Source organism: Oculina patagonica, chromosome 7 (genome assembly GCF_052425735.1).
Source record: "Oculina patagonica isolate OP01 chromosome 7, crgOcupat, whole genome shotgun sequence".
In the NCBI taxonomy this organism is placed as follows: Eukaryota; Metazoa; Cnidaria; class Anthozoa; order Scleractinia; family Oculinidae; genus Oculina; species Oculina patagonica.
The window spans coordinates 14,411,898-14,423,182 of record NC_135764.1 but is presented as its reverse complement, the minus strand read 5'-3'; the positions used below and the strand labels follow the sequence as shown (position 1 = coordinate 14,423,182).

The window sequence follows — 11,285 nt, the reverse complement described above, 5'->3', positions numbered from 1 at the left end:
TTAATCCGCCTGACTATATAGAAAAAAAGAGTGTAGCCACATTTTTGGGCGAGCGAAATTGAAGCGAGGGCAAAACCAAAGTACATATGGAAAACTCTTCATTGGTACGGAAACGCTTGCTCGACAAGTAATCGCTACAATACGTTTGTTAAACTTTAGAATGCACAGTAATATCATAAAATCATATAACCACTGAAACAATAAAATTACGACAACCAGTCATGAAATATTCCAACTAATTAACGTGTTTTGCATTAAAAGAGTTGCTTGGTGACAATGTTGGCTCGCCCTGCGAAGCGGAACATGCGTGATTCATTGTTTTGATAACATCACTTTAAAGCAGTCTCTACGGGCGGCAATTGAGCATTGAATAACATCGATTTCTGAGATAATAGTTAATGCAACAAGCGGCATTATTTAAGTTAGAATCCTTGGGCAAACTCCGCTATCATCTCTACGAGAAGCCTGGTAATTCAAGCAAGAAAGGAAACGTTTCAAGGTACTTTGACAGGTTTCGTGATGAATTCGATCGCAGCAGTACTAATATGGGTCAAAATACTCTCTTTGTTTGAAGGTTAGTGTGTTAAACCGTCCACATAGCGTCTCTCTCATAGAGGCATTTATATTTCATTTACCGGAATATGGGATAAGGTTATTATTATTATTATTATTATTATTATTATTATACGTAAACGTAATGCTTGTTAATTTAGCCAAGATTCACTAACTGTTAGTCTTAATTTATTCAGTTGCAAATTGTTTTCACGAACGTCATTCTTTCCCACATACAATGACTTTGTAATTAGTAGTTCGGCAAATAACTGTTATATTTTGATTTCAAGCTTATGTTTCTTACAACCCCCCTCGGGTCTAAGTCGCCTTTCATTTTTATCGATAAGGTTTAATTTGTGACCGTCTTCTTCTTACTAAAAAAGTATGTCTCGCAGGACTCTTGCTCTCGATGATATTTTCTGTATTAGTATGCAAAAACCATGACGAATAACGCCAACTACATGTATAATGCGAAATATTCAAGGAAATTTTATTTGATGTTTTTTAATTGATTTAGAAAATCTTTTTTGACCTTATTACAAAGTATAAAGTTATAGCTTTGATTCTTAGGTTTGCGGCCATTGTATTTAGAAGATTGATATCGTGAATTGTTACAATTTATAGATTAACCCAGCTGTCAACGGTACCTTTTATTGTCATAAATTATCATTGACTAGGTTGGCTTCAAAAACGATAAAATTCGATCGTTTGGTTATCGAACTGAATCGAACCTCGATCGTTCAAATGAGGTCGACAGGGCAATGCGCCAATGCCCATACATGTGTTTTACAGTTCTCAATTTAAGTTTAACTTGATAACAACGGTCTTGAATCAGTTTTGGATCACGTGTTAACACAGTTAAATTCCAACAACTCGAACATCCAAGGGAAAACGAAAAAGGTTCGAGTTATTAGGGGTTCGAGTTATCAAGATTGAACTTTATAGTCAGTCCAACTTATTATTATTAGACTGAGTGTTAAATAGGTCAAATGATTCACGCTTCCTAACTTTCTGGATCAGTCTAGTCGTCAATAACCGTCTTTCGTCCCTTTCCAGGCTTAATTTGTGCATTTGTTGGCGGTTTCCAAGATTTTGTTACGTAATAGACAAAGATAGTTACCACTGAAAAAGATTAACATCGGTAACATTGAATTACAGTAGAACCCCGATAACTCGAACTCTGAAGGGGAACTGGGGGAACGATAAACAGTTCAAGTTAGCGGGGGTTCGAGTTATCGGGGTCGATTAAATATTCAATTTGCCGGCCAAGTTAATAATTGATAGTTTACTGATTGCTCAGCACTTCAGTATACAGTACAGTGCAAATTAAACTTATCTCGTCAGAAACTCTAACACGATCACACATTCTTATGATGGGTAGAAAATGACTGTCAAATACGTGATCTGTCCGTTGGTCTTAAAAAAGTCAAATTGCTGTAGTGTTAGTTTTAGTGTTTTAAAAATCCGATTTCACGAAAAAAAACGAGGGAAGTTTCAACGGGCACCGGGCGTGTTGCAAGAACCGGAATTCCAGTCATCGGGGTAAATTTGACCCAAATTTTGATCAAGGGAAACGAAGTTTAGTTCGAGTTAGAGGGGGTGCTCGAGTTATCCCAGTTCGAGTTACCGGGGTTCTACTTTAATTCAATCGATCGGCTAAAACTACGTGAGAATTTTGATCTCGCAAAGTTTTAGCTAAGCTTCCCCCCGAGCTGAAAAAATTGGTTGTCACGTGATTGTCTATCTGTCCGCACGCCAAATGACTTCAAGTGCGCGGCTGAGCCATGCCTTAAAAAAAAAGAAACAGGCTAAAGTAGAGTAGAGTCGTGAAGCAGGAAATATACAAGTGATAAAGGGAATGCCACGCACCATTTCTTGTTTGCATTCGACAGTTGAGATCTTAAGTATTGCTGTTATTTACACTGAAGTCGGCACTGCACTCAAATATTATCAATTCACGAAGAGACAATTAGCATTCTGCATTGTGCTATGAGATCGCTCCCTAAAGCTACTTGTCTTCCACGAACATTGATACAACTCCTGAATCATTTCTCTTTCGTTCTCGTTCGTTCGTTCGTTCGTTCGTTCTTCGTTCGTTCTCTCTCTTCGTTCTCGTTCGTTCGTTTGTTCGTTAGTTCGTTCGTTGGTTTATTCATTCTAGAGATAGTCACACACCCACTAACTCTGTCCATCCATCGATCTCACTGTAGCTTCTGTAACTTTGTGCTGATGTGATTGTCTCCAAGCCAGCCTTGCCTGCTATCCCTTTTGGTAATGACTCTTTATAATTACTGACCTCTCCCTTGTCTTGTTAGGTTGTTCAGGTTCGACAGCCACTTCTTGGGAACACCATATCCGGGCAGATCTCCTTGACAATTACGACAGAAAGGTCCGGCCAGTTCGTAAGGGCAAAAGGGCAGCGGAGGTGTTATTCGCGTTGAGAGTCAGTAGGCTTGTCAAAGTGGTACGAGAATCCCACTTTCTAATACGTTTTTTTCTTTTTCCTCTTGCTGTCTCAATCTTTTGCTTCTTTCCTTGGTCTATCAGTAGTTTTCCTCAAACGAATTTGAAGTCATGAAGCACCTTACTATATATTGTTTTGATAACACCCGTTTCTATAGTCCATATCGGAAGTTTCCACAAAGGAAATGGTAAAAATAATGATGAAGAACTTGATAAATCGACTCGAATTCTCTTCTCTTGGCTCGGGCCGAAATCGAGTTTCTCGTAAGTCGAACGTAACGTAAAAGTATGATATTTGTTTTAATTGAGTTCAACAAATTTTATTTGGGCTTTTTTCGTATGCAGAAGTAAATACGTAAGAAACGAGCGGAAATCGTGTTCGGGTCAAATTTTATGAGTTGAGCTCATTGTATAATAAAACAAACACTATGTAAATTCAAATTGAAGCCTCGGACAGAAAATATTTAGAGCCGGCCTTTGGACAGATGTGAACCCTTAACGGTTGTGCCATGGTGTAGGCCTTGTTTCGGATCATTTGCATTTCAGCGCCAAAAACTAAAAAAATGCGACATCACAAAATTCTAGAAATAGACGAAAATAAATCATTGGGAGCAACCTAAACTGTAATCCAGTTCCACACAAGAGAAATTCGAGATTTGGACCAAGCTGTACCCTATCTGATTTTGCGTCATGGTTTGTTTGATCGTGTTAATGGTGTATACGTTGAAGTTACGCCGTTGAAGCCTCAAATGATTAAATAATGTTTGCTTTTATTTTCTATAAGGACAATCAAGAACAAATAATAGTATTGGACACGTGGGTTGTACAGGTTAGCACACATTTACTTTTTTTGTCACTTTGATTTTCTCTAGTGCTTTTTCGATATTTTGATATTGTAGGTTTGACAATTAGTTGTATTTTATTTTGAAGTATTCTTCCACAACTTGAAGATTCTGGGAAATTGGGCGGGTGTGGAATCTTATTCGTAAGTAACGGGGATGCTGTTCGGAACATTTGAATTAGGTACACCAAAACAAACTCTAAAGTTGGCCAACCTGGGTGTGACTAAGGCTTTTTTGACAGCTAAAAGGTACCATTTTTCATGCCTGATTGGCATAGACCGCGAACACAGTATGATGGCGCTATTTATTTTTTCACGTGCACGCTCAACGACACCGTAACAGCTAAAAACATTAGTGTCCTGCCCTGGACACCCCTAGCGAGACCAACCCCATGTAGGCGAGTTTACAAGCATCCCATGTTCTTCATATGGGAGCAAACACTTTCCCGATTATTTGGGAAAGAATTAAAAAAAAAATGGATTTGTCTAGCTTCTCTCTGGAAATACAGATAAGCTATTTGTAAACACTGTCAATACGGTTAGTAGTTTGCATTGATCCCCTTTTCACAGAATTCTTCGCTTTCAGATGCGTTCTCGCCACATTATTCTTCAGGCTAAAGAAGAATTGCTTCGGCGTGCGATATTTGTGAAGGCTTTTGTATGCTGGAATAATTCTGGCTTGGATACCCTCGACGAAAAATATTACGTACTGATATGTTATGTTTTGCGCGAATAGTATTTACGGATTCTTCGCTTTTTTGGGAGTATCTGAAGTGAAGTATCTGAGTGATCTTACATTAAAAGACCAATCTAGGATTCTCCCAAAGAAACACACCCTGAGATTTAGGAAATCCGTACTGACACAGTCAAGTTTTTAATTGTCTATAGCTATAGAGATATAAATTGGTACTTCTTATGGGGAAGAGCTTATCGGGGTCTTATGTCTTAATCTTATCCCTTTACTTGCAGGAATGGCAGAACGAATTTCTGACTTGGAATGCAAGTGATTATGGTGACTTAGAGCGCGTCCATTTTGCACCTGAGGAAATTTGGGTCCCGGATATAGCTCTCTTTAACAAGTAAGAACATACCATTCGGACACTCTATGGGACATGTTGAAGGGACATGCCGCTGCGACGTGAAGAAGCGAAAAAAAAAAAAAACGTACGCAGAAATTAAGTTGCTTCACATTGTTTATAGGCCCCCACGATCCAGTCACATAGTACAAAATCAGCCGTGTTGGGACGCAAGTTACGCAGTGGGACATTTAAAACAAAGGAAGGTAAAAGTTGACAGCTGGTGCAAGTCATTTTTGTTTTGAATATCCCACTGCGTGTTTTGCCGTTCACCATGGCTGATTTTGTATCATTAGAGGACAACTTAGAATATACCGGGACGGGCAGTCAGACCCATTGTGCTCTTCAACCTTTTGTTTGGCCACGTTCTCAGCAACTGTTACCCAAAGCAATCTGTTTTTTGTTTTTCAAATGGAAACTCATTGTAGTTAATCGCCTCGTTACTATGGGGGCCTGTGTCACTGTTACTGATTTCCCTGCGAGATGTCCCCGCTACATTTTTCATGTGGGTGCAATGTGATTTTGTCGATGCTACAATTCCCTGTAACAGGTCCTTGTCGTTTTTGCTACTGACATTTGTTAACATTTAAATGCAGCCCTCAATAGTCCAGTCCCTTAACTCTCTCTTCCGCGCGCCCTTAATAGGGGCCGAACCAAGGCGCGCGAAGAGCATCCTCTTCCCCAGGGCCATGCGTATTTTTTTTTAAATGACATGACCTAGTGGCCCTGGTAACGGTAAAAAATATGATTTTTTTGATTGGCTGATAAAAACTGCATGCGTTTTTAGGTAAAAAACGAAACGCTTTTACGCAATTTTGGTTATACTTCCGGTCATCGAAACAATTGAAGATGTAGGGGCAAGTTTGAAAATGTTACTGGAAAAAGACCTAATAACACTGGGAGTTTGTTGGAATAACGTATTCACGAAGCAGACCTTAATAATAATAATAATAATAATAATAATAATAATAATAATAATAATAATAATAATAAAAAAAAAAAAAAAAAAAAAAAAAAAAAAAAAAAAAAAAAAAAAAAAAAAAAAAAAAAAAAAAAAAAAAAAAAAAAAAAAAAAAAAAAAAAAAAAAAAAAAAAAAAAATTTTATTTAAATAATAATAATAATAATAATAATAATAATAAAATAATAATAATAACAACTTTATTAACGTGTCAAATCTGTAGTAGCTGGGGGAAAAGTCCCCTCTAACGAATGACAAGTACATCTCTTGTAAGGTGTAACTCGGTTGTACTTTTTATTGTATTAGAAATATTGCAAACATTTGCACTATCAACTTAGCTTATACAAGATATACACACTAAATGGAGTTCATGAATACATGAAGACTTTGAATTTCAATGTGATATTTCTTACCGCTGCTCAATAGAATGATACCTCGTCGATCAGCGGCTTTTTTAGTTCTGAATTTTCTACAACACCTCCACATGCTAGCCATAAATAAATTTCACAGTACCATCAACCGTCGGAATGTTATCAGCTGATGATATCCTCGACTCCATGTTTAAACACTATAACTTCAATTCCTCTGGATTCTAACTTTTCTTTCTGCCGTCAGATAATATTGCGTGTAGAGACGACACAACAAGAACACATCTGTCAGCCATGCAATTCCATGAATTCCAAACGAATCGAATTGTGTAAGTTAAAATATCAACGACTTGAATTGCCAAAACCAGCGGGCAAAACACAATAAACAGTCGTTCTACTTAAGGAATACAGCAGGCAGGGCGGCTTCCTGTTCCATTCCTTGTTTCTTGATGTCCTCCTTGTAGCAAGGATTGCTGTACAGCTTTTTCGAACGCCAAACTCAAATCTCGTATCTTCTTTCAAAATTCGCTTTCTTCTCTTCTCAGTCAGCCCCAGCCTTCCCCTTTCTTTTGCTGAGCAGACGCAGACGAACATTTATGCAGTGGGAATGCGCTACCGGATGTCGTGGATTTTACGACATCCGGTAGTCAGAGTTACGAGAGCCCTCCGTTTCGCCGACCACGTGACCAAAAAAACCGAAGGCTCTGGAAACGACAATGCGCGAAGAGAGAGTCCAGGATAACTTGCATGCGCATGCGTCAGTTTCCCCCCCAAAAAAAATCTGGGGAAAATCATATTTGGAAGCACTTTTGAAAACGGGTGCGCACAGATGACGCTTTCAACTACGCTACCGTGTACTAAAGCAGGATTACCGGAATAACTTTAAAAGCCTAGCTTTGCAGTCAGTGTCTACTAAAAGCCAACGGCCAAAAAACAAATCGCTATCCGTCAACTATTCCTAGTATTTTTTTTATCTGTTTGTTGAATTGGTTTTCGATGCAATTGAGCAAAGGGTTTCTTTTGCATTTATTCGCGGGCTTGGTTGCGTAGTTGAATAGCCGATTCCCTCTATAGCGCGCGCCTGCAGGGAATCACGGTAGTTGTATTCATCAAACCATGCGCGAGACTCAGCAATGTGTATCGTTGTTGAGTCCCGCGCATGGTTTGATGAATACAACTACCGTGATTCCCTGCAGGCGTGCGCTATAGAGGGAATCGGGCATTGGTCATTTGAGCGAGCATTTTTAACCTAGCGCGCGCGTCTCAAGGAAGTGACGCCACGCTCCTCGTTTCTAATTGGTTCGTTCTGAGCATGAACTCTCTCTTCGCACGCTGGGTTCAACCCCTATAAAGGGGGCGCGGAAGAGAGAGTTCAGGGACTGGACTAAGCCCTCAACTGATTGACCGAATAACTATCAGTTTTTTTTTTTCTGAGAAGTAGATTGACTAAATAGAAAATCCCCCAAAGCTCCAAAGCCACAGTACCCTTATCTTGCGCTTACAAGTAACAGATACGTAAACGAATAACATGATAAGTTTAACAATTTTTTATTCATTCCAGCGGTGACGATGAAATCAACTTAGCGGGAGGACCAAGCAAGTTTGTGACCGACGTGGCAGTCAATCATAAAGGGAATTGTGTTTGGAGCGGACCAGCAACGTTTAAAGTTAACTGCAGAATGGAAATCAAGGACTGGCCATTTGACGAACAGAAATGTGAACTCGCATTTGGTTCGTACACTTATGGAAAGAACCTATTGAAGATAAAGTTGTTCAGGGACAGAAAAGGCAACTTTGCAAGTACGAAACTGTCCATTGTATCGTTTATGTATTAGAAAAACTAGTACATATTTTGGGTATATCTTCTTAGATCCGGTTCAGACACCGAACTTTTCATGAGCCTAACTTAATTCGAATTTGAACCGACCCAACTTACCTTAAGTACGCCTGTTGATTCAGACGTCAAACATAATTAGCCGTTTTGCAGCCGTTCCTAATACGTCTGATAGTAAACGCTTTCCACGACACATGTTTTTTGAGTTCAACTGCTTGCAAGCTGCATTATAATAGTTTTATATTCATTAGGATCGGCACATGAAAAGTTCGGCGTCTGAACCAAAGCGGTTCCAAACGCGAAATTCTCGGCCAGGACAGGCGGGAAGAACGGCTGAGCCGTTCCAAATTGAAATAGCCGTTGTTAATTGACTCAGACGCCGAACGTTTCATGTAATTAATTCAAGGTATTAGGTTCGGCTCAAAAAAAGTTCGGCCTCTGAACCTGGCCTTATACGTAAACTCCGTCGCTGTAATTTTTTCCCTTCGTTTGTAAATAACACTGAAGTAGGTGATCGTGACCAGACTACTGAATTCCTCCGCGATAAATACAATGGGTTGTAATCTACCCTGTTTTCTGCGTTCACACGCAAAATAAGAATGTAGTACACATTGACTTGTAGTTTGTTTGGAACAAAAAAATTCAAAATATTTGCAGACCCACAACTCAAAAAATTACGTCATCCTGCTAATACTAGCTTTAAATTTGATTCACGCAACCACGCGCGTTTGTATAACTCGTATGACAGCTTTCCAAGCGAAAGCAGTCACACGAGTCATACAAACGCGCGTTTTTTGAACAAAATAGCAACTAAGACCATTCAATTTATTTGTATCATTATATTAATGAATGAAAGCCCTTACGCATAAATTTATCAAGGCATGTAAATCAACACATGTCGTAATGGTGGTAATTCTGTCCTATTAAAACAGCCATCTGTGACTCACGCAAACCTCTGACTTTAGCCAATTTCATCTTCTTCAAGCTTCTTGTTTCCACTGTTTCTAACAACGGTTCAAGCTTCCTTTAAGTCGCTCCTTTCAACAAGTCGTTACCATCGGACGGCCTTTACTTTCGGGATTTGCCAAAACCGTATACTTTGGTCGCTACTCCTGGAGGATGGTTACTTTTTTTGGAGAAGGTGGCTACTTTCAGAAGAGTTTCATTACTTTTTGGAAGAGTTGGTTACTTTTCGGAACGGGTGGTCACTTTCCGGAGGGAGTGGTTACTTTCCGGAGGAGGTGATCACTTTTCGGAGGGAAGGGGTTACTTTCCGGAGGTGGTGTTAATTTCCGTAGGGGGTGGTTACTTTCCAGGGTGTGTGGTTACTTTCTTGAAAAGGTCGTTACTTTCCGAACTTTACGGTACCTGTAACGGGGCGAGTAACTTAAAGCCTCCTCAGGTTGCAGCTTCTGGGTCAAAACCAGTCAGCGAGCAGTGTGTGTGTTTGTGTTTGTTGGGAGGGGGGGAGGGGGTGTCAATAAATGCACGTCACAGGCACTTACCAGCTTTGCATATTTACCTTTCAGATCGGTATGTGAAAAGTGGAGACTGGGACATAGAGAACATCACAGCTGCAATATCAGAAACTGATCATGGCGACTGCTGCCCGTTTAACTTCAGCGAGATTGTTTACACTTTGCACATGAAACGCAAATCACTGTACTACGTGTTTTATCTCGCCATCCCATCCCTTACACTGACGGTCGTTGTGCTCAGTAGCTTTCTAATCCACGTTGAAAGCGGGGAACGCGTTGGTTTCGTCACAACTATTCTTCTGGCCATGACAGTGTTTTTGCTTGTCATCCCGTCCTATCTTCCAGTCACGTCAGATGGCCTTCCAATCCTCGGCGTAATCCTACAAGTTACCATGATCATTATAGCTTTAGTCCTCTTTGCCAATATTTTCGTTCTGAGGGTTTACTTCAAGGAAGGAACGCCCCCAGCCTGGATTGAAAAGTTCTGCGACTTCTTAAGTACAAAGAAAAGTAAAAACGTCAAACGGATTCATGCATCACAACCAGCTTTCAGTGCTCGCTCAGCGGTTGTAAAATCCACTGCGACAATGTTTGGGATCGAGATGACAGAGTCAAGTAGAGGAATCCCAGCCTTGGTTGATAGAGTAGAGGAGCAGGAATTCACGTGGCATAGTGTGGCCAGGAAAATGGATCAAGTGTTTTTTGTCGTCTTTGTCATTGCTTCCATTATTGCTTATGTCGTAACATTCATATGATTGAGCTTTTGGCTGCTGTATATTTACAAACAATCACTCGTTATAAAAACTGAGCATTTAATCTTACATTGTTACAACATGGAGGTTCATTTTTGAACAACACATCATAATAAAGGGAGTTTCGTTTCATTTTCCACAAACACTACAATACCAAATAATTTTAAGCCAGTCGATGACTGGAAATGGAAATCATGGACAGAAAAACAATAGAATTTGACTGAAATTTTGACAATTTGGGAAAACAATAGGCTTGGAAATGGGCTTTGGGCAAAATTTTGGGCTGAGAAAATGGGATTCCTCCCCCAACCCCCTCCTCCTTCTTCAGGACCCTCTCTCAACGCAAAGTTTACCTTATCGAGCCCGTTCGTAGAGTAAGCCATGTAATTAGAAATTATTGGATGAGGCTTAGTATGATATGAAGAATTATGCAGATCGGGGAGGGTGTTATCCGCCGGAGCCGGAGGCTTCGAGATCTGCATAATTCTTCGTATCCTACGAAATTCGAATTTAATAATTGCTTTATTATTCATTTAAAATATTTTCAGAGCTCTAAAAAAACACAAAATGCATATAAATGGGTTCTCACTGCGGTGTTGAATGTTTGCCAAACCTTGGCCCAAATTCCTCCGTTGTTGATGTATTTTAGATTGTTTTTCTCTCCTGAAGATAAGCTATAAAAATCAAGTGACTTCCCTCCGAAGCTCTTTTTGTGCTCTCGCTATCTTTATCATTTAGTGATTTGGAAATTGTTTCGTCGTTATTTTCAAACCTAGCGACCATTTTCGCGCTTTCTAGCTCTGCACTATCAAAGCTACCGTTACGTAGCCGTCCAACAGGCTTTCCGGAGCACTCCGTCTGAGGATAATGTTACGTGACGTCAATCGTCCAATAATGTTTTCTGTTAATGTCCAATAATTATTACGTTAATTGTCCATGAAATAGAAACGTCTTCCAAATT

General features: G+C 39.7%; 1 protein-coding gene across 2 annotated transcripts; it reads left to right on the top strand.

Moving 5' to 3' along the window:
- The first annotated feature begins 354 nt into the window (after positions 1 to 354).
- Positions 355 to 10,467, top strand: LOC144659902 (neuronal acetylcholine receptor subunit alpha-3-like). Of its 2 annotated transcripts, XM_078520423.1 has the most exons (6): positions 355 to 574; positions 2,868 to 3,016; positions 3,800 to 3,844; positions 4,826 to 4,935; positions 7,822 to 8,060; positions 9,624 to 10,467. In XM_078520423.1, the coding sequence occupies exons 1-6, from the start codon at positions 520 to 522 to the stop codon at positions 10,325 to 10,327; spliced, it is 1,302 nt and encodes a 433-aa protein (XP_078376549.1). In that variant the 5' UTR covers positions 355 to 519; the 3' UTR covers positions 10,328 to 10,467. The 2 variants fall into 2 exon arrangements, with proteins under 2 accessions (XP_078376549.1, XP_078376550.1); XM_078520424.1 differs by lacking the exon at positions 3,800 to 3,844.
- Positions 10,468 to 11,285: the final 818 nt, after the last annotated feature.